General features: G+C 33.2%; 4 protein-coding genes and 1 non-coding gene across 17 annotated transcripts; 1 reads left to right on the forward strand and 4 right to left on the reverse strand.

The window, feature by feature from the left end:
* Positions 1-169: 169 nt before the first annotated feature.
* On the reverse strand, positions 170-2,817 carry LOC107430630 (protein FAR-RED ELONGATED HYPOCOTYL 1). Its single transcript, XM_016041493.4, has 3 exons — positions 2,487-2,817; positions 720-1,348; positions 170-538 (listed from the first exon to the last, which is right to left on the reverse strand). The coding sequence occupies exons 1-3, from the start codon at positions 2,522-2,524 to the stop codon at positions 465-467; spliced, it is 741 nt and encodes a 246-aa protein (XP_015896979.3). The 5' UTR covers positions 2,525-2,817; the 3' UTR covers positions 170-464.
* Positions 2,818-4,033: 1,216 nt separating this feature from the next.
* On the reverse strand, positions 4,034-8,495 carry LOC107430552 (probable protein S-acyltransferase 16). Of its 3 annotated transcripts, XM_048464341.2 has the most exons (8): positions 7,971-8,495; positions 6,067-6,159; positions 5,884-5,985; positions 5,550-5,627; positions 5,374-5,472; positions 5,193-5,288; positions 4,640-4,666; positions 4,034-4,458 (listed from the first exon to the last, which is right to left on the reverse strand). In XM_048464341.2, exons 1-8 carry the CDS (start codon positions 8,241-8,243, stop codon positions 4,399-4,401), a joined length of 828 nt encoding a protein of 275 aa, XP_048320298.2. In that variant the 5' UTR covers positions 8,244-8,495; the 3' UTR covers positions 4,034-4,398. The 3 variants fall into 3 exon arrangements, with proteins under 3 accessions (XP_048320298.2, XP_048320297.2, XP_048320299.2); XM_048464340.2 differs by having other exon boundaries at positions 4,034-4,666; positions 7,971-8,488; XM_048464342.2 differs by lacking the exon at positions 5,884-5,985 and having other exon boundaries at positions 4,034-4,666.
* A 2,291-nt stretch (positions 8,496-10,786) lies between these two features.
* On the forward strand, positions 10,787-13,734 carry LOC107430629 (uncharacterized). Its single transcript, XR_009639279.1, has 3 exons — positions 10,787-11,733; positions 12,270-12,816; positions 13,395-13,734. It is a non-coding gene; the product is annotated as an uncharacterized LOC107430629 (transcript).
* A 1,109-nt stretch (positions 13,735-14,843) lies between these two features.
* Positions 14,844-21,447, reverse strand: LOC107430574 (disease resistance protein RPM1). Of its 11 annotated transcripts, none has more exons than XM_048463949.2 (5): positions 19,743-21,447; positions 19,044-19,629; positions 18,414-18,481; positions 18,040-18,075; positions 14,844-17,950 (listed from the first exon to the last, which is right to left on the reverse strand). In XM_048463949.2, the coding sequence occupies exon 5, from the start codon at positions 17,775-17,777 to the stop codon at positions 14,976-14,978; it is 2,802 nt and encodes a 933-aa protein (XP_048319906.2). In that variant the 5' UTR covers positions 17,778-17,950; positions 18,040-18,075; positions 18,414-18,481; positions 19,044-19,629; positions 19,743-21,447; the 3' UTR covers positions 14,844-14,975. The 11 variants fall into 11 exon arrangements, with proteins under 11 accessions (XP_048319906.2, XP_024934942.3, XP_048319905.2 ...); XM_025079174.3 differs by having other exon boundaries at positions 18,414-18,963; XM_048463948.2 differs by having other exon boundaries at positions 14,844-18,963; positions 19,743-19,909; positions 20,213-21,447.
* On the reverse strand, positions 18,817-20,264 carry LOC112493313 (uncharacterized). Its single transcript, XM_048463559.2, has 3 exons — positions 19,743-20,264; positions 19,104-19,376; positions 18,817-18,963 (listed from the first exon to the last, which is right to left on the reverse strand). Exons 1-3 carry the CDS (start codon positions 20,262-20,264, stop codon positions 18,817-18,819), a joined length of 942 nt encoding a protein of 313 aa, XP_048319516.2.
* Positions 21,448-21,847: the final 400 nt, after the last annotated feature.

Here is a 21,847-nt window from a genome sequence, read left to right on the forward strand (position 1 = left end):
TAGATTCCAAAAGAGCAACGAAAATCCCACATTCATAGCTTTCTGGAATCAAACTTTAAATTTTCCTGAAAATACTCAAAGCAATCTTGAACAACTGGTTGTAGTTAGAGAACATGACCAAGTTTCAATGCTTAAACTATCCGTTCCAAGTTCATGGGCAATAAGATCATGCAAGAAAAGCATTATAGATCATACAGTATAATATTCTTCAATATAAATCACAAACAAACGACATTTGTTTAATTAGTTAATTTACATTAGCGAGGAACCGATTGCATCTCCTTCAAAGCGCGTTCCCACATGCACTGGTTCAGTACAAGACTTTAAATCTCTCTTTCTCCTCTGTAGCAGATGATCATTTCGATTATCCATAGGAGAGCTCATCTTCACATTATTTGGATATATACAGGAATCCTCGAAAGAAAAACTACAACCATTTCCAATGCTTTGTCACGCAATTACAGCTACAGCATAAGCATGGAAAAATATTGCTCAAATTCTTGATCAATTGTTGGTTTCCTAGCACCGGATTGAGTATCTGCATCCACAATAATGAGAATATATGAATATATATGTATATATATTTATAAACTGGAAAGAATAATCAAAGGTTCTGTGCAGAACATGTTAATATTACCAACAATAACAAGATAAAGAGTCGATAGACATGTTATATTCTGATACTTGTTCATAAACTTTCCATGCAAAACTGAAATTACCTTGATTTACGCTCCAACGTCCCGATGAAAGCACATATGTATTCGGGTTCAACCGATTGGAGTAGAGAAGATCTCCAAGTTCCTTATCTGTACATTGCTCAATGTCTTCATACTCGCAGTTAATGTAATCAACATGGTTGCTAAATTCTATGAGGTGCTCTTCATGATTCTGAAATAAATGTATTCCATCATCATGTTGCGAAAATGCTAGTTCCTCTTTGCCAGAACTAGCTTTTACCACTGTCAAACTGTCTAAAGGATAATTGGCATCCTTACAACTCTCGGTGCCACTAGAAGTGGAAGGCATATCATACAAGTATGTCTTCACATACTCAGGTTCAACTTTAGCTTCGACATATATGGAAGTTGGAGAGTCAGAATCTCTGAAAAAACTATTGCTGTCTTTGCCTGAGTCATGTTCTGATCTGTCTTCCACGACATGTTCCTCTGTTTTTCCTCCAATTATGCTTGAATGTAAGCTCTGTACATCAGGATTTTCAACAGACATGGACACTGATTCGTTAGAAGGCGAGCTTTGCCAGCATTTGTGCTTTGCCGTTGGTAACTCCAATTGCTCGGCCTGTAATTTTCTTTTCTTGATTGTCCTTATAACATCAACGACACGGAAGCTTGTATAGGGAATATAGAAAAGAAAAAGATAAAATAAAATACATATTAGTGTTCGCGAAGTTGTTTGATTATTATTATTATTAAAGCCTAAAAGAGAAAAGGATGAAGTTAGCACAAAAATGACAATGTCAGAGAATTCAGCGCTAAAAACTAATCACAAATCAATGTCCTTTTTTTCAGATGAAAGACAAAAGTATAAACAAACAAGCAACGAAATCTTTACAGCACCAAGAAGCTCAAAGCTTGAATAGAAATGAACAAAAATGTAAATGATATTAACCCATAACAACTAATTAAAATTGGATCCTTTCACTGCATTTATCAACCTCACAATTTTTCAATCAGACAGCTGTTTCATTTAGCAAATCACATATATATTTGTCACTCCAGAAAATTTACAAACACATCTATAATATGGCCCCAAAAATTATCAAGGCATTAAAAAAAAAAAAAAGAGGTCTTTTTTTTTTTTTTTTTTTTTTTTTAAGGGTTTTCAAGTCCTTTTCAAAGATGCAATGCAACAACAAGAGCCCCAATTCGATCAGCTAACAAAACACTCCATCGTACTTAAAAATTCTAAAAGCAAAATCAACCTTTTTCCAGGAATTGCTTAATCTGGTGACAATTAACAATAAATGATCTTATATATAATGAACCATATATTACCGCAAATAACCAATTCAATGAAATGTCTGATCTTGAACAAATCGAACAATTGGGTTTTCGTTGAAACTACTACAGAAAAAGAAAAAGCCATAAAATCCTAAGCACAAGAACAAATAATAGCGTTTCCTGGATTCAGAAACACTCCCAAATATTTATATCCTCTCTAAACCAGTAACTAACAAATTGAGTTCTTTTCAAAAGTTTCACCATTAATTATTCATCGAGATAAGAATAATACACTCCAAACGTTCCAAATTTGAGCTGATATTCAGCAAAAGTTACTCATCAAAACTACTTGTGGTCAAAATTAAACTACGTGATCTTAATAAGAATCTGAAGTGAAGAAAGCAAACAGTAATAAAACCAACACTGAAATGATAAAAAATAAAAATAAAAAATAAAAAAAGAAAAAGCATAAACAAAAAGCAAAAATAAAAAAAATAAAAAAATAGAAAACCCAGAAATTAAAACCTGTTGATTTCAGATGGGCTCTTGTTATCATCATCCATACCGACCCAAAAAGCAAAGAAAATCAATGAAATTTTTTACAGAGGATTCGAACGCAAAACCCACAATGATAGCAAGTTCGCTCCCACTTCGAGGATATCCGGGAATTCACTTCTTTCCCTCACTCTCTCCACTTTTTTCAGTTCTTTCAAAATGCTATATTAACCTTACGCGGTTCATTGGCGCGTCTGTTACACGAGAGAAGATTCACCGTAGAATTCTTCATTCCATTTTGTTGTCCGCCTTTGGTTGAACCGTGTTTTCAACGTGTCTGGGAGACGAATTGGATTGCATTCTCCGAACATGGCCATGCCCAACCCACGTGGCTTGGCGGGAGGTTCGTTAACTTGAGGGCCCCACTCTTAAATAAATTAGTTTTACAAAAAAAAACCCTGTATTTTATGAAAATTTCATCACCAGCTGAGGCTGAACCCTAGATGAGAGCTCTGGTTAATCCACTGACAAAAATTTCCGGTCTGACTCTTCACTTTAAAAGTTAAAATTTTTAAAGGTATGTTGAAGAATTTTAAAAGATAAAGAAGGAAACTTTTTATTCAATTCAAAAGATACTTTTTATACTTATTCTTTATTTTTTTTTTTAATAAATAATTATGATTTACATTTCTTTTTTTTTTTTTCTCTCCATACGCCAAATAATATTTAAAAAAATTAAAATATAAAATTATAATTAATTAATTAATTAATTGTGCATGAAAAATTGTTTAACAATAAATTAATTTATTAAAAGCACTGTACAAAATAAGTTTGATTTTCTACAATTAAAAAGTCGAACTTACTTTTATTTTAAAAATATTTTAATTTTTTTATTTTAGAAAATAATGTACAGCTCTTAAAATCGAAAAAAGAAAACTTTTAAAAAGTTCATTCGAGATGCTTTTATGCTTATTCATAATTTTGATAGGTCCTGTTTTAATTTTGGAAAATAATTTGATAAAATTATCTAAAATATTGATTCATAATTCTTCTGTTTGATTGCAATAAATGATCATTTAAATTTTAGATCCATAAAAACAAAAAACCGAAAGAAAAAAAAAGAAAAGAAGAAGAGAGAGTAGGTCAACACTTTGGATTCAAGATTTGATAAAAATGTTAACATTATTATTTTTTTCTTATCAGACAACCATATGGAAGATCTACTTAAATTCGCATTTAACCGTGTCCTTCAAAATTGTTTTTTTGGTTCTAAGAACACAAATTGTTCAGTTAACGATAAATTATTTAGCAAACACGGCAAAATGTTTAGTTAGAATCTCTAATTCCCATGGAGAAACAAAATAAACCAACTGACCTGGAAGTTAAAGTCCAAAATCTACTTAAATAGTTTAATCAATAGCTATGTGGAACATGGATTTGCAATTCATCATCCAACTCTCTGTTTTATCCCCAAACTTTCTTCACTTGTTTGAACAAAGAATTCAGAAACAAAAAAAGGGAAAATAAAAATAAAAATTCCCAATTTCCCCCCCTTTCTTCCCCCCAGATTATACATGTTTGCAACTCTTCCAAGTTATATGAACATTCCGCTGTAGACTTTGAACACCTTTACAGGAAATACAATTGGTATTAGTGGTTCCCTCTTTTGTACATAAACCTAACCATCAAGACTCACAAAAACTATCAACTCGACCATGCCAGTAAACTCTTCAACTTAATCCCCAAGAAAAGGGCCCCACAAAGGAACATAAAAACAGAAACAGAAAAGAAAAAAGAACATGGAAAAGCAGATGAAAAGAGCCCCAGCTATCTAAGTCAAAGTTGCTTTGAACAATGATTAACTTCAGCCGCTTGACAAGGACAGACTGACCTTACATTCAGATGTCTTCGTAAAATTGTCTTCCAGCAATGAACTCTTACCCTAGGTTTTTTTGGTACAAGTGATAAAGAAGGGATCTTTTTCTCCTACATGCTGGGACACCTGAAAAAGGACACCAGACATCATCACAAACTTGGTATCCCCACTACACTTTTTAAAGTCATTTGTGTAAACCAAGACAAGAAACTATGTGTCTTCATGTTGATGGTAATGCAACAGCTGAATAATCATAGGCTGTACGGAAGCGAAGGCCGGAACCAATATGTGATGAGGTAGGGCATACCCAGGTGAAGATATTAGGACCCAGTACCTGAAACATAAACAGTTCATGCAATGAATATGCGAGACAAAACTAGATCCACATATATACTTAAATAAACACAAAATAGGACTTCCTCAAAATAAGAAAGAGTTCCATGGAAGGTAACCGTTCAAACTGCCTCAATCCATGGGTAAGAAGTTACATCAGGGACCTAAAGGCAACAACCCAGACAACTAAAAATAACAAGATTGCCACAGTTACAGAACTTTGTTGTAATCTTAGCCACTTTGGATGAAAGGAGAGTTCTTTATCCAAGATTACCAGGGACAGTATTGCAAGAAGGCTTTAGGAAACAAAGAGCAGAAACCTATATTTGAATGTACATCTCCGTTTTCTGATTTAAATTGCTACTGACAGCCTACTAGATTAGCTACCATGCTGAGTAGATTCAAGTAAAGTAGATCATGTATAATTAGCTCAAGTTGCTAGTTGCTGCAGAAACTGCAACCAAAAAAGCTAAAAAAAATAGTGACTCTGCCCACTAATCATGAATGAATAGGGAGCAAAGGAATACCGTCACCAGATTTTCATAAGCACCAAGATCATATGGATGTGAATAGACATTCCCTCCTTTCTCTGCAAGCCACATAGCTCTCACTCCTTCATGATACTGAAGAAAAAGTAAATGTCAATAAATTAGTTTTTTGGAATTTGAACTCAGATTGTTATGACCATTAATGTTAATTCTTAGAAACCTCAATTGTGGTCTTGTTCTGCAAGACGAGGTAGATATGCCAACCTAAAAGAACACTTAGTGCCACGCTTAAGGGGACTAGCAATAAGCCAGAAATGACCTGGAAATAAGTTAGTGAGCAAATGATTTACATGGTAGTTTCAAACTTAAAAGAAAGCACGTAGAAGGTGGCATTACATATGCAGTCCTCAAAGAGCTTCCACTTTCTTGCTCGTCCTCTTCAGAATCTATAGCTAGACTACCAACAAGCAAAACCTGAATATTAATTTTATAAAATACAATTAATAATGGAAATGAAGTTGTGTATCAACTATTTTCATCTAAACCAGAAAAATATCAGCATCGCATTGATTTCAATTGTGTATAATGCAAAATTGAAAGGTACAATTCAGAAAGGAGACAGTATAACAGAGGCAGTACGAGTAAAAACCACAACATAAGCAAGAGCAGCTAGAACTTAAAATTGAAAAGGTAGAAGTCACAGGGTATATATAAAAGATCTATAACATACCAGGGCGTAGATGCATGCAATTACAGCATACACAACAAAGATGAAGAAGACCTTATAGTTTGCATGGCCGACGCAATTATTTATCCATATGCAATGATGATCCTTACAATCAAGAGGCAGAATTTTAACACATTATCCAGGGTATTTAAGGAGTGAAGTACAACATGCATCATGAATGCATACCATTCGCAAAACACATCTTTTGCAGACACGACAATGATGTGCACGTGGTGGTTTATAGCGAGTACACTTTTGGCAATACCTCAAGTCTCCACCCTGCAAATCATTTCACAAAGAAGTCAAGTCTGCAAAGGCAAAAACTCAAACTATGTGATTATATGCTTCATAAGGTTTACTAAATTTATTATTATCATTACATACATAGAGTATGAATATAATATACAGATCTAAGTAATAGCAGCTAAAACTCCTTCAATAGCTAGGTTCTCCACTCCATATCATGTCAAAAGTATCACGATCTATGAAAACAAACAAACTAGCCTAGCATCGTAGCGGAGCAAAAGCTAAAAATCCTATCTTAGATAGCAGGACATCCTTAAAGAAAGAAGACAAAACAAATTCAACCAAAGAACAGGCATTATCAACCTAAGAAAAATATTCTTTCCCTAAATACCCCATCAGATCCAATAATCCACAATCAATAATGAAATTCATATTTAAATATTTTCATCGATTCAACTGGCAGACAAAATTGCGAACATAGATGTTTACAATGCTACCTAAGGAAACCTGACATTTTGATTAACAAGCAATCATAGACAGTAATAGATTTCTATATATGAATGACAGGATTTGAGAGGTAAGCTTATTAGCAGAAGTGAATACTTTGATAAAGTAACAATCTCCCTCATAGCCTGTTGGCTTTGTGCAAAACAAACAAATTCCAGGTTATTGTTTCAAAGATTGGCAGAGCATGAGAAAAAAAAGGGGAGTATAATTTACGAAAGTCCAATACTATTTCTGCAAAAAGGTTACATCTTTCCACTGTCATCCTTGCATCTAACTACAAGCTATATGGTAAATATTTTTCTTGGAGCATATGGCAAATGAAATTCAACCGCTGTTGTACCCAACCTTATTGTGATGATTTCATTCCAAATTAATTACTGACTATTTTAGTAGATCCAACACATTAAGAATTATATTAATTCATTTCTTATATAGATTTTGATCTTTAGAATAAAAAAAATGAATCTCATAAAAGACTACACAATTTAAAACGGAAAACGACAACAAATGGCTTTCTAGGCAGAACCAGATGTCCATTAAGGCCTAAAACCGCCAAAAGCACCTATTCGACCAATGACATGGAAAGGAAATATAATTGGCTTCACTTATCTGTGTCAAGTAATTGCGACAAAGTTGAAATGCATGGCTCGAGAATATTCCTAGGGTTTAAAATTCAATAATCACACATTAATCCTCTGAGAGCAACAAGTAGCTAAAAAGAAGAGCAGCATTCATCCCAAACCTTTACTGCCTCATCATTTATGATTCCATTTAAATTTGGAGTTACTAGCATAACTTTGCCTCTTATCACAAATTCGAACAGTAAAGACTTTCAAATGTTTATGTAACAAAGGGTTACTAACATTATATAGAATTTCCTTCGGGCATCTTTGAGGTAACCCATGTGTTGCTACTTAACCAAGTTATCATCTGTATCTCATTGCTGTCAAATTTTCTACTGTTTTTTTTTGCATCTGTCTAATCCTAAATTTTACCAAAACAGGATCAACAAATAATGACTTGATGACTGTTAATAAAATCCCCTAATAAGTAACTACTAAAAAGCTGACTTCTTTCTATTTTCTATTCGGATTCATCATCAATTATTCTTCTACACGAAGGGACATAACATTAATCAACATTTTCTAAAACACCCATAAATCACAAAATCAATTATAGCATCATTGAAGCATTGCAGCAAATTAAGAAACCCATTTTAATAAAGAATGAATACGGGGTTATAAACCCAAAAAAAAAAAAAAAATGTTACAAGAAAATGAGATTAAAACAACAATTACAAGTAGAAAATTAAAAAAGAAAAATAAAGATTGTGGAACCTTGCGCTTGATCTCGTGAACAGGGTTATCGGAATCTTCAATGTCAGGCATGTAAGTGGAGGGAACTTTACCCGGATCCATGAAAACAGCGACGGTGTAGTTGAAGACGCACATGGCGGCGACTCCGGTGAAAACGACGGCGTTCATTATTCCAGGAGAGGTCATTAGACCGAACCACCGGTCGATGTAAATGAAGATTGTGGTCAAGTATATGTAACAGATTGCCAAAACGACGACGGTTACGGACAGAGAGAACCTGAAGCCCTGCTTCATGGTTTTTCCCGCCCCCGCCCCCCCACCTCCACCCTGGTAGATAATGTTTTGCGGGAGGTCGGAGACGATGATGATGAAAAAGCTGATAACAGAGCCACCGGCGTCAATAAAACGACGGCGTCTCTGAGGGGAATGGAAAACAGGGGGATTAGATTACCAAAGCGGGGCCGAAACAGAAATTATTAAAAATAAATCCGAGAGAGAGTTTGGAAAGTTGGTGACATGTCCCCTCCCTGTGCTTAAATCTAGACGGTGCGGTTGAAGTTTTCATTTTCACCAAAACGGGCTCACTTAATTCTCTTTTTACAAATTTGTACCCCTTTTTTTATTTTTTATTTTCCTTGACAAATTGAAATATGGCCCTCAATTTTCCAATTATGGAATAGTTTCAATTTTTGCTGTCACAAATTTTTTAATTAATTTTTCAATTTTTTTTAAAAAATTAAATTTAAAAATATTTTTAAAATTCACATAATAAATTTTCACCTTCAATTTTAATATATTAATAAACTCATAAAAACATTAAATACAATTTGTAACTCTTAGCTTAGCTTTTGGAATAATCTAAAAGGAAACTTATAGTAGACTAACCGTCTATACAATTTTCTAAAAATCAATTTTTCATCAGTTTTATTTTTTTAAAATAGATAAATGATATTGGGGTCTAAGCAGTAAACACTCGTACTGTTGAAAACAATTTTCTTCTTTGTGCTCCAATCGATGCTATAAGCAATTCAAAGAATATTTTGTAATAAAGTGGCGCATGAAAACGTTTTTTTTTTTTTTTTTTTTTTTTTTTTTTTTTTGTTTTTTTGTGGAAACAGAGATATTTCCCTTTCTAAAGATCTTTTAAGTTGAAGAAGCTTTTAGCTGCTAACTAATGGCAGTGAATTTTATGAATATTTTTATTTTATCATTTTTTGAAAAAAAAAAAACTCTTAAGAAATTAAATTATTTAGTTATTATCTTGGAAAAATTAATTCTTGATCTGTTTTATTGTTGTAATTATTGCAAGAACTTTCGCATTTAACTATTTTGGTTCCATTCCATTTTTTTCTACATATATATATATATATATATATTTGGTTAGAAGAAATAACAAATAATATATATACATGTAATCAAATTATTTTCAATTGCATGTATATTTGTACCATTTCTACTAAATAAGGATGAAATCTTGAACAAGTTAACACAGACTCACAGAGATATATATCCTTCCTGCCTAGCTCAATAAAGAGATGAAAATGTTTTCACTCTACCCAAAAAGGAAAAAAAAAAAAAAGTATATGCACTTTATTTTGATTTTTAATTTTTACAATGTCGATATCTACTCTCACTTATAAAGTTAAATTATTTATGATACTTAAACTTGATAGTGCTTGCATTTACTTTCATGCTTGATTTTTTTCTTATGGAATTATCTGCTTAGTTTATTCATACACCAAATGAATAGAGAAGAGAATTTTTTTTTTTTAAATAGTAATAATAAAAATAAAATAGAAAAAGGTTCATTAATAGTTCAATATTTCAATTAACAAATTTTTTTGGCACCAAAAAAAAAAAAAAATATATATATATATATATATTTATATACACACACACACACACACATACACACCATAAATGCTGCTGATGTGAGAAAAATTACTTCTGAATAAAGTAGCAAATTTACAATTGAACTCATTCATACCTGTCGGTCCGCTTTTGGTTTCTTCTGTCAGGAAGAATGCATATTCAGTTCACTAGCTTCAGCAAAGGGATATAACGGACGTTTCAGTTGTTCTTGACGTGTAAATCATGTGATTATTCAGTTAATTTTTAAGTGATAAATTGACCATGCTAATTTTTTTCTTAAATAAAATAATTTTTATTATTATTATTATTTGGTAAATATAACTGTTTTTTTAATTTGGTAAATATAACTATCGTTATTTAGTTTAATAGAAGAAGTGGAAATTTTTTGAAAGTTCACGAGTCAACAATGTAAAATATCTATTTTTTTATTATTTATTTTACGTTTTTTAAATAGATTTTTTTTTTTATAAAAACACTAACTGTAGTATACGCAATATTAGTTTTTTTTTTTTTATATCTATTTGCAATTATAATTGTGAGTGCGAATGTTTTTAACTATTGGTAGTGAAAAAACTTATAACATTGTTCCAACCTTTTTCATTTGGTGAAAATAATATAGTTTCGAGCTACTTGATCCCTTTTCTAATATATTTTTTTCTTGTAACTGATGGCGTTATTTGTAACCATAACTACTAACTTTTTTGAAAAAGGAGATTTTATGCATATAACGACAAAACTTAATAACCTTAAAAAAAAAAAAAAAAAAAGCCTTAAAAGTCAATATATATTAATCTATATTTCATAAAATTAAATTACTGATCTCATAATAGCTATTGATTATTGTGTTGACTAGAAAAAGAGATCATTGACCTCAAGTATTTTCGGTTGACTGGTTGGTCAATATAATATATATATATATATATATAAATCAGCACAATTTTACTAAAAATTAGAAATCCATTGACTCATAATTTTCTCCAAAAATATTATAAAAAAAAATTGTCCTCCTTCCTTTTAATCGCATAAAAACAGCTTTGCTTGTGATCCATACATCTTTATGTGAAGCAGCTTAAGAAGGATGTCATCCGAAGAAGAAAACGTTTATGATCCAATCAATTCCATTAAGTTTCAATCTCAATCCTTTACAACGATCAAAACCGTTTGTTCCACCATTTTCATCTCTCTCCTCATCACCTTCTTCGCTTTTTCAAACCAATTTCATCGGTCTTCTATCATAGTCCTAAAACACAACCACACAGTGGAAAATACCATCCACCGATCTCTCACCCAAAAACCATCATCTTCCGAAAAGACAACCATATCCCATATCTTGTTCGGCATCGCCGGCTCCACCAAGACGTGGGACGGCCGCAGCCATTACGCTAAGCTATGGTGGAAACCTAACATCACCCGAGGTTTCGTTTGGCTAGACGAGGAACCTTCAGCTAACAAAACATGGCCGGCTACGTTGCCGGCCTACAAAGTTAACAAAGACACTTCGATGTTCAACTATTCATGCTGGTACGGTTCGCGGTCAGCTATAAGGTTAACAAGAATAGTGAAAGAGAGCTTTGAGTTAGGGTTAGATAACGTAAGGTGGTTCGTGATGGGGGACGATGATACGTTGTTTTTTACGGAGAATTTAGTTACTGTGTTAGAGAAGTATGATCATAATCAGATGTACTATATCGGTGCCAATTCGGAGAGTGTGGAACAGGATTTGATTCACTCTTATGCTGTGGCTTACGGTGGAGGTGGGTTTGCCATTAGCTATCCTTTAGCAGCTGAGCTTGTTAGGATTTTGGATGGTTGTATTGATAGATATGCGGAACTCTATGGCTCTGATCAGAAAATCCAAGCTTGTTTAACCTTGATTGGCGTACCGTTGACTAAGGAACTTGGTTTTCATCAGGTCCACCTTCTTTTTCTCTCCTTCCTAAAACTCTATTTTCTTATAAAATTATTATGTTCCAATTTTATTCGTAAAATTATTGAAGATTTTTCATCCTAGAATTTTACTATCTGATACCTGCTATTAAAAAAACAATTGCATTATTTGTATTATATCATTGATGACTGATCGGCGACAGAAAAAGAAATGTTACTATTCTCAACCCCATTTTTATAAATTTTTTTTTTTTTAAAGAAAACTGTTGTCTGAAGTTAACATGGTAATAATAGTATAAACGTGTAGAAGAAATTTCAGAATTAAGATCTTTTATCTATTTTTCTATTTCTATTTATGTGTTGCAATTTTTTTTTAAAAAAATGAGATTGGATTATATCAGAATGAAATAAAAAAAAATGTAACAGAAATTTCCTTAGAAATTTCAAAAGTTACAATGAAAAACATGACTCCAATTCCTTAGAAATTTCAAAAGTTACAATGAAAAACATGACTCCAATTTCAATATGTTATTTATTTTTTGCTTGTTTGTTAATTTGCAGCTTGACATACGCGGAAACCCATATGGAATACTAGCAGCTCACCCACTGGCCCCACTTGTCTCACTCCATCACTTGGACACTATCCAAACGCTGTTTCCAGCACTGAGCCAGCACGACTCGCTCAAGAAGCTAATCAGTGCCTACAACGTGGATCCGGGTCGGACTGTCCAACACAGTTTCTGTTACGATTTAAACCGTAATTGGTCCGTCTCGGTGTCTTGGGGTTACGCCGTGGAGTTGTATCCGTCGCTTCTGACGGCGAAGAAGCTAGAAACGACGTCGCTCACATTCCAAACATGGAAAACCTTAAGCGACGAGCCCTTCACATAACACCCGAACCGTAAGTCAGGATCCGTGTGAGAAACCGGTTATGTTTTATCTGGATCGGGTCGACATTGTTGACGGAGGAAAGACGACGTTGACCACGTATAAAAGGTTCGTGGACGACTTGGAAAGTGAGTGCGCGCGTGCTGACTACGCTCCTGCGTTGGCGGTTCGGCTTGTCAATATCTCAGCCATCGAATTCGACCCCAGCCTGTGGCGTAAGGTTTGGGGGGAAATTTTTCTATAGCAAGCTGTCTGCCACCGTTGAATTTTTTTATTTATTTTTTATTTACAATAATTGCAAATCACGTTATTTTCTTTTTTTTTTTTTTTGTTAACATAAAAAAATAAAAATGAAAATTTTGAGATTTTAGCCAAAAAAAAAAAAAAAAAAACCTTAAAACCCATCACATTTAATAGTTTTATTCTAAATTGTAGGTTTATAGCCCCCCTCCCCCAAAACAAAAAAGAGCTGACATTTAAGAATTTAGCGTTATCAAATTTAATTAACTATGAGCATATATAATGTTGAACCATTTATGATTTAGTTATTGTAGAATATACCCTGATAATGGTACTCGTTATGATAATTATTTTTTTATTCTGCTTTTGAATGCTTAATTCGTGCCAGATTTGATAGTATATATACATCTCTCTACATATATATATATATATATATATATATTTGGGTTATTTTGTTTTAGATGTATGAGATATAAATGTCTTCTTCTGGGAAAATTTTGGACAACTATGTTATTAAACGTTTTGAGAAAGACTAAAACTGATTGATTGAATCATCAGGCACCACGTAGACAATGCTGCGCGCTTACCAACGGTTCTGATGATGGGGTTGAAAGGGTGGTCCACCTCCAAATCAGAAGTTGCAATCGCTTTGAGAGTGTAACTCCTCCTCAGTAGATCGTGTGCCAACAATCCACCTGGAAAAGAAGGGGAGAAATAAAAGAACACAAAAAAAAAAAAAAAATGAAAATTCAATTTTCGTAAGAAATTATGATTTTAATTTTCCAAAAAGAAAATTATTGTTGTATTGTTGCAATGAAATTATTTTTGTGCTCCCTCTCTTAAATTCAGATATAATTGTTATTTTTAATAATATAAATCTATATATTATTTCACGGAATTCATGATTACTGCCGAAAGAAACAGGAACAAAGCCACTCTGAAGAAATGATACAATCTAGCTAAAAATCGTTTAATATAGCTAATAAAAATAAAATATTTATTAAAGTTTTTTATAGTAGATTTTTTTTTTTCAACAAAAACTTTTATTGAAAAAGTAATGGTTATTTGGTTGACTTGTCAGTTAAAAAAGTATTATAAATATTAAATTGAGTGTTTGAAAAGTGTTTTCAAACTTAAATATATACAATATTATTTTTTTATTATGAATTCAATATTTTTGTTTTTGGGTGATGATAATTAAAAAACATAAAACATCTATAAAAATTTAAAATATTAAAATTAATATGGTAAATATTATTTATAAATTTATGAAGAATTTTTCTATTAAAACATTTTGATTTTTTTTTTCAAGGTACCACTTGTTAATCTATAAATTATTTTAAAGATTGAAATATAAAAATATTTTTGGAGTTGAAAAGAGATCACTTTGTCTTTTTGGTGTTTTATTTATCTCTACCAAATTTATTTAATTCACTGAGACTTTTTAAATTTCAATTTTTCAAACGATGAAATGACTAATGATAAAAAATTCTAATGATTATTTCGTTAAAACATCTTTATATAAAAAATTGACGGTATAAATTGTATTATTTTAATTTTATTTTCCAGATTTTAGCTTATATAATTAGTTCTTTATATATATATATATACACACAAAATAAAAAATAAAACAATAACGTTTAGGGTGCAAAAGAAAATAAATTTTAGAAATTGAATTCTCATGTAGTGTGTAATTAGGATATATTGAATATTTTATTAAAATAACCAAGAAAAATAGTTAGTAATATAGGTTTTTCATAATTATGGTATGTACTAAAGTGGTAATTGGTTTTTGGAGTAAAGGTTTTTTTTTTTTTCCCCCCGAAAAATATTAAAATTTAAACTTTTCTAAAATAATTTTAAAAAAAAACTATTTTTTTTTTAAATCAACAAATACTTATTAACTAGAATCAAATATTTTTGTTTTTTTTAAAAAAATTTTTTTTATAAAGTTTATGGCTCTAAAATAGAACTTTTTAACTAAAAAAAACTATAACAAACGGAGGCTAATATAAACATATTCATTATAAAACTACAAAATGGAAATTTTGGAAATACAATAACGAGGAAAAATAGAAATAAATACAAACCAAGATCCAATTTGAGAATGTCTTACATGTAAAAAAATAAATAAATAAATCAAGACAGACGTTCACGACACCAGCCAGATTGGGTTTCATAGACATGATCAATGTTGGAAATATGTAGAATCTTCGGACGATCGACTCCGCGCACCCGCTGTATAAGCTCATTTGAAACGCTTAGCAGATTCAATCTACTAAGATCTGAAAGATGTTCGATACCATAAGGCAATGTCTTTAGCTCATAGCACCTACCAATTTCCAGCAGTTGAATATGGGGCATAACTCCTTTTTCTATGATTATCTCATTCAATTCAGGAAAAAGGAACAACCTTAAACGCACAAGCTTTTGGAAACCTCCAAGAAAGCACAATGAGTTTCCCTTATATGCATTGTAGAGTCTAAGATCAGCCAAATTGGGCAATTCTTGGATACAATGGAGAAAATCTTCTGCTAGTCTAGACCATCGCAGTTTCAAACTTGTGAGGCTCTGGAGTGAGTTAAACCAGAATGGTATTTTCTCCAGTTTTCCAACCAATATAAGCTTGTCTAGAAGTGGAGGAGCTGATGATAATTCTTCCATTCTTAATACTTCGTCAACATCAGCTACCATAACTAGCAGCAATTGGAGGAGTGTCATTTTCTCAATTGCCACGCACAAGTCTTTCTCATATTCTCCTCTCACCTTTGTAATACCAAGCCTTGTAAGCTGGGTCATGTTTCCAAGTCTTTTGACCATAAATTCATCTCCAACGTCAACACCAAACAAAACTTGTAGATTCTTCAACTCAAATATACTAGATGGTGCTTTTATGCCATAGAAAGACAAAAATTCAAAACTTGGTCTTTCACTATAACGGGAAGTCATCAGATGGCGAAGATTTTTCAACTTTGCAATTCCATGGGGAAGCACCTTAATTTCAGATTCTCTAACATCTAAAGTCTGCAAGTGGTTAAGTTTTGTTATGGACTTTGGGAGTTCTTTAACTCTGGTTTTTTTCAAGTTCAAGTAGTTTAAACTGAAACAGTGAGCTATTTCATATGGTAGCACCTGAATTGGAACGCCTTTAAGTTCCAAGATTTTTAGCATTTTGAAACCAGATGGCAATGCATGCAACGAATAAGAGGTGATCATGTTTGGAAGAAATGCAAAGAAAGTGCGAACCTTTGCCAAGCCCTCAAATGAACTTAGTTGTCCATTATTAGCTTGAAGAGATATGCGGCGAGATCTTTTCTCTTCGTTTGTTTCTTGTTGTCCCATGAATACATTGCAAAACTTCTCCACCTCTGAAATTGAAAGGGCGAGCTCTCGTAAGATATCATGCATTTTACATGCTTTTGGCTTTCCACAAGAGTTTACGACCACTTGAAGCATGTTTCGGCGAATGAGTTCAGTTAGATAGTTCTCGGCTGTTTCCTCCAATGTCAACCCTCTAATTTGTTCGACAAAACCTTCCGCTATCCATAGTCTAATGAGCCTATTTCGGAAGATCACATAGTCTTCTGGGAACATACAACAATACAAGAAGCAATGCTTAAGTCGGTAAGGTAAATCATTGAAGCTTAATAACAAGATGCTTCTCAAAACATCAAATATAGGGTTGTTGCTTAGCTCCCAGTTGAAGCTATTATAGACCCTTCTCCACTCAGACTCCAACAATTTTGAAGACATGAAACCTCCCAAAGTGACAAGTCCTAGAGGCAAGCCTTTACACTTCTCCACAAGGCCTCTGGCAAAGAATTCAAGCCCTGGCGGACAATATTTCATAGAGAAAGCTTTCTGGCAAAAAAGGTTCCAAGCCTCATTTTCGCCAAGTGGTTGAACAAAGTGAACCTGACTTCCAACTCCAAATGAGAAAGCAGCAATGTCTTCTTTCCGTGTCGTCAGCATCACCCGACTTCCTTGCAATCCATTTGGAAGCGCTACATTTATTTCTCTCCACAGATTTATGTTCCAAACGTCATCCAAGACAACCAAATATCTCTTTGATTGCAAGTAATTCAGGAGAATCTCAGCCAATTCTCTATAGCTCATGTTGCTCAAGTTTATAGGAATTTCTTCATTTGGTGCAGTATATAATTCTTTAATCATATTTCTGAGTAATTCTTCGATGGTGTAAGTTTGTGAGACAGTAATCCATGCATAACAATCAAAATGTTGTCTCACTTTTTGACTGTTAAAGATATTAGCAACTAGAGTTGTCTTACCAGAACCCCCCATTCCAACCACTGAAATAATAGTGCGTTGCTGCTGACCTTCATTCAACAACAAACCCATCAATTTTTCTTTTACATCTTTGATTCCCACAAGATCATCGTCTTTCATGAAAAGAGATGATTCAGCATGATTCCTCACCCAGTTGGTATGCAACATTATGCCCTCTGAATGAACAATTTGGCTTGTCTCACCACCCAACTGCCCATAACGTTGGTGTCTCTCTGCTATCTCTCTGATTGCTTTCTTGATTTCTTGCAGTTTCTTCGCAATTTGGCTCCTGACCCAAATAGTCTTGGGGGCATCCACCATTTTCCATAAGGTTCTTGTAAATTTGTTCGAACTATGTTGCTTGTTGAGATGATAGTTGAACTCATCAACGATTTCTTCAACATCATGGGCCATGTCTCTCACGTTTGCTACCCATGTTTTCCATACTTCACTATCATGAGCTCCCTTTGATTTAGTATCCTCCAAGAAGGATTTCATAGTTAGAAGCTCATGCTTGATTTTCTCAACTTCTTTGTGAACTCCTCCATATAATGATATTTCATTCTCGATGAGTGTGACTATTCTGCAAATCAAGACGTCTATTCCAGAAGTGGCCATGTATGAATTTGTTCCTTCTTCCACTCTGATGAACATCTACTAAGTTGGTTTACCAGATTTACAACCCACTGCACCATTAGTAAGAACAGTAAGTTGGAAGGTCAATGGGGCAAAGTCTTGGCCTTGACGCCCTGACAAATCTGGTTAGGCATCACACCGGCATATTCTGATGAACAGTTACTAAGTTGGTTTACCAAATTTACAGCCCACTGCATCATTAGTAAGAATAGTAAGTTGGAAGGTCAATGGGGCAAAGTCTTGGCCTTGACGCCCTGACAAATCTTGTTAGGCATCATACCAGCATATTCTGGGGAACCTTGTAATTTGGGGCAGCCTGTTTCAAGGAAAAAGGACTGGCCATTGCTTAATTATTAAAAAGTTTAATTAATCACCACAAAATTCTAAACAACTTAATTAATAAACCTTGGTCATTGATTAATATTATAATACGCAAAGCCATTTTCATTGAATAATTTTAAATTCCAAGAATTGCATTCGTGGCTAAGCTTCTACAATATCATTTTTTTGGAAATAAAAGTTATGTTAATTGGAATCCCCATTCATATATTACTAATTCCTATATCTAATAAAACTATTAACAAGTCATGTAGCATTATATATTCAACCTATCAACCTATCTGGGAGTGTGATGGGGTTAAAAGGAAAGTCCACCTCCAAATTAGAAGTTGCAATCGCTTCGGGAGTGTGACTCCTCAGAATATCATGTGCTAACAATCCAGCTGGAAAGGAGGATGAAAAAGGAAAAAAAACAAAAACAAAAACAAAATAACAAGAATCAATTTTAGTGAGAAAACATAAAAATAAATCCTTGAAAGCAGAAAAACCTGTTTGCCTTAATTCCTGCTCTCCACTTGAAATGTTTTTTTCTTGATCTTTTTGAAATATGGGAATAAATATCAATAAATTGTACAAGTGTTAGATTTAAAGCTTCCAATCCAAGAGAATACAAGAGTCCAAAGTTGGTTTCAGGTATATGTACATGCTGATCTAAGATCAACAATCCCCAATTCCCAAGTTAGCATAAAGTTTAAAAACACTGATGGACTAATTCAGATCAGATTAAATTATCTGTATCAATATCATAATCATCATCAAGATCATCACTAGTGGGAAAACTTGCATCTGCATATCCTACCACTTCATCTAACTTGACTTCTTCATTAGTTAATCTTGAGTAAATGTCTTTATCCTTGCCTTTTGCCTATAAATAAAGTAAAATATTAGAATGCAAAATTATTTAAAATTGACTTAATTTAATGGAGTTTCGAATTTTTTCCACACCTGAAATGTCATCCTATTTTCTTTTGCTTGAAGAAGAATGTTGACTATGTGTGTGCATACCTCTTCGCCACTTTCACAAGGCTTGAATGACACATTTCTAACAGCATCAACATTGAATAAATCTTTATCTTCAAGACAAGAAGTATCATGTGGAAGGAGGGGAACTTCTTTTTCTGCAATCCATTCACCATCCAAGTCAATTTCATCCAGTAATACAGGATCAATGTTTTGTCTTCTTTTTATACTTCTGTCTCTCAATCCAGTGTTGTACCTCAGATACACTAAACCATTCAACCTTTTATATTCAAGTATATTCCTTTTTTTTGTACGGATCTACAATTATTAGAAGAAAAGTGTATTAAAAATTATAAATTTCAAATACAACATGAAATATTAAACCCATCAATAATAAGCATTAAAATATAATTATTATCTACTCAAAAGTGCTCCAATTCCTCTTGCATCCCAAAGCATTAGAAACTCCAATTCCTCTGGCATCCTAAAACGCAAGAAGTGAGACTAACTACGTGAACAGCAGATTTTTGCAATTCTGGTGTTGAACCACCAAAGTGCAATCACCAATTAACTACAAACAAAAGAATAATAAGATTAATATGAGAGCAAAATACATTAATAAACTTCATATAAGTAAAAATATTTTCAGGAAATTGTCCTCCTAGACTAAAATAAGAAAAATACCTGGAGATCGTAATTTTCGAAAGTCAATTGCCACATGGCTTCCAAATTCACCTTTTGCTTGGTCAGATGAATCTGACTATCAGCTTTCAGATGAGCATCATAATCTAACATTTGGTCCATGCATTCAAATAATCCTTCCCTCACCACTTCAACATTGGAAAACTCATCTGCATAGCAAAATTGAGGATTCAGATAGTATCCTGCAGCATGTAAAGGTTGATGAAGTTGTGGAGTCCATCTTGTATCTATTCTATTCCCAAGTGGCTTATATTTTCTAGCATTGCCTGAACAATTAAAGGCAATCATTTCTTTGGCAGAATCCATCAACTTATAAATATAAGCCATGGCAGGCCTTTCTTCTGAATCGACCTCTCTCAAAATTCTTACCAATGGGATTGTGTTCTTAATACAATATGCAACATGAGGCCGAAAATTTGGATCAAACAACAACGTAGCCTTAGCTTTTATACCTTCAGCTTTTTTAACCCAAGTACTTGAACACCATGCCGATGATGAAAACATCGTAATTAAGGCTTGTTTTTGTTTATACAGGCTTTGGAGTGTCAAAAATTCAGTAGCAAAACGTGTAATTGCTGGAGAAGAAGTCATCATTCTTTGTAAATCACCTCATCAAACTAAGAACCGAGGTATGCCTATATATGAACTTCACTAGCTGCTTTGCTTGCATAAGTGTTTCATGATGAATTTTAAGCTTCCCAATGTCTGCCAAAATTGAATCGATACAATGGGCAGCACATGGAGTCCACCATAGTTTCTTTCTTTTCTCCATCAGCTTCATTCCAGCATTCTCATAATTTCCGGCATTAGGGCTGATAACTTGAATTTGTTCAATTACTAAACAAGAGTTCACCACATTTAATGCTATCAGATGCATGAATGGAATTTATAAACCAAGTGCAGGCAGGACCATTCACGAGAAAGTTTGAAAGAAACCTACGATTTCCATCTGTCCAACCATCTAACATGATTGTGCATTCATAATCTTTCCCGGCTCTTTTATGCTCTTCCATCATGACATTAATATTGTCTACCTCTTCTTTAAGAATCCAAGTCTTCAACTCATGCATAGTAGGAGGTTTAAATCCAGTCCAAAATTTGCAATAGCATCAACCATAGAAGCCCAATATGAATCATTCACCACATTAAAAGGAAGACCTTTTGAATACACAAAACGTCCAATTTTCCTACAAACTTCTTTTCTTTCTTCTTGCTTTGATCTAAACTCTAAAGTAGCTTGTCGATATTTTGTAGTGGTGAACTTAGGTACAGGTCCCTTAGGTTTTTGTTGTTGACTATAACTCCCACTATCACCCCCACTATCCATCCTATTAACCCTCAAATTTGCCATCAATTTCGAAGAAACACTCTTACTAGTTAAATTTTGTCCCATACCAAATTCGTGGAATGACTGATTTCGCTTAAATTTTTGTTCCTTAAAATTTGATAAAGCCGTTCTGCATTCCAATCTCTCATCATCACTAACCTTAGAACAAGGTTTCATTCCATGATGAGTTCCAGCTAATTGATACTTTAAGCGACTTAAACCTCCACTGCAGATATGGTCCCAAAATTCGCATCTAATATACTTTTCACCTGAAGCTTCTCTAACATAATTCCAAATAAAGTCTTTCCTCAAGCCACCACTTGATCCATGTTTGCTCATTTTTCTTTAAAAACGCAATGACTGGACAATAAACCAGATAATAATTCATAAGTAAACTACAAGAAAGTCACAATTTAAAGCACCAAAGGCATTATCATTTCCCATTTGCATAATCACAATTCACAAAAATGCATCACATATTCACAATATTATCAGTAGAAACTTAAAAACACAAATTCCTGAATAAATTCAAGTATCACAGAAATTTTTTAACAAATTGTTAGCGAGTTTTGGTCAAATGCGCCAAATATTCACACGGACATAATTTTTAAAAAAATTAAATAAATAAACCCCATGCTGATCTTTAAAAAGTTAACCCATTCAATAGAAAAACCCAAATCATAGATTAGAGACTGAGAAGACAAAAATAAGAAAAACTCAAAGAGATTCGAAGCTCAAGCCCCAAATTGAAGAAAAACTT

This window comes from Ziziphus jujuba, chromosome 6 (assembly GCF_031755915.1).
Source record: "Ziziphus jujuba cultivar Dongzao chromosome 6, ASM3175591v1".
NCBI classification, from domain to species: domain Eukaryota; kingdom Viridiplantae; phylum Streptophyta; class Magnoliopsida; order Rosales; family Rhamnaceae; genus Ziziphus; species Ziziphus jujuba.

Excerpts from the sequence above, each read along its gene's own strand:
- LOC107430574 (XM_048463948.2), bottom strand. The coding sequence starts at position 17,777 with ATGTTCATCAGAGTGGAAGAAGGAACAAATTCATACATGGCCACTTCT.
- LOC107430630 (XM_016041493.4), bottom strand. The coding sequence starts at position 2,524 with ATGGATGATGATAACAAGAGCCCATCTGAAATCAACAG. Across the intron at positions 1,349-2,486 it reads AGCCCATCTGAAATCAACAG|CTTCCGTGTCGTTGATGTTA; the intron begins GTTTTAATTTCT and ends TCCCTATACAAG. Across the intron at positions 539-719 it reads ACGTTGGAGCGTAAATCAAG|ATACTCAATCCGGTGCTAGG; the intron begins GTAATTTCAGTT and ends TTGTGGATGCAG.
- LOC107430552 (XM_048464340.2), bottom strand. The coding sequence starts at position 8,243 with ATGAAGCAGGGCTTCAGGTTCTCTCTGTCCGTAACCGTCGTCGTTTTG. Across the intron at positions 5,628-5,883 it reads TTGCATGCATCTACGCCCTG|GTTTTGCTTGTTGGTAGTCT; the intron begins GTATGTTATAGA and ends ATTAATATTCAG. Across the intron at positions 4,667-5,192 it reads CTTATGAAAATCTGGTGACG|GTACTGGGTCCTAATATCTT; the intron begins GTATTCCTTTGC and ends TTTATGTTTCAG.
- LOC112493313 (XM_048463559.2), bottom strand. The coding sequence starts at position 20,264 with ATGTTTTCATCATCGGCATGGTGTTCAAGTACTTGGGTTAAAAAAGCT. Across the intron at positions 19,377-19,742 it reads TCGAAAATTACGATCTCCAG|ATCCGTACAAAAAAAAGGAA; the intron begins GTATTTTTCTTA and ends TAATAATTGTAG. Across the intron at positions 18,964-19,103 it reads CTTGTGAAAGTGGCGAAGAG|GCAAAAGGCAAGGATAAAGA; the intron begins GTATGCACACAC and ends CTTTATTTATAG.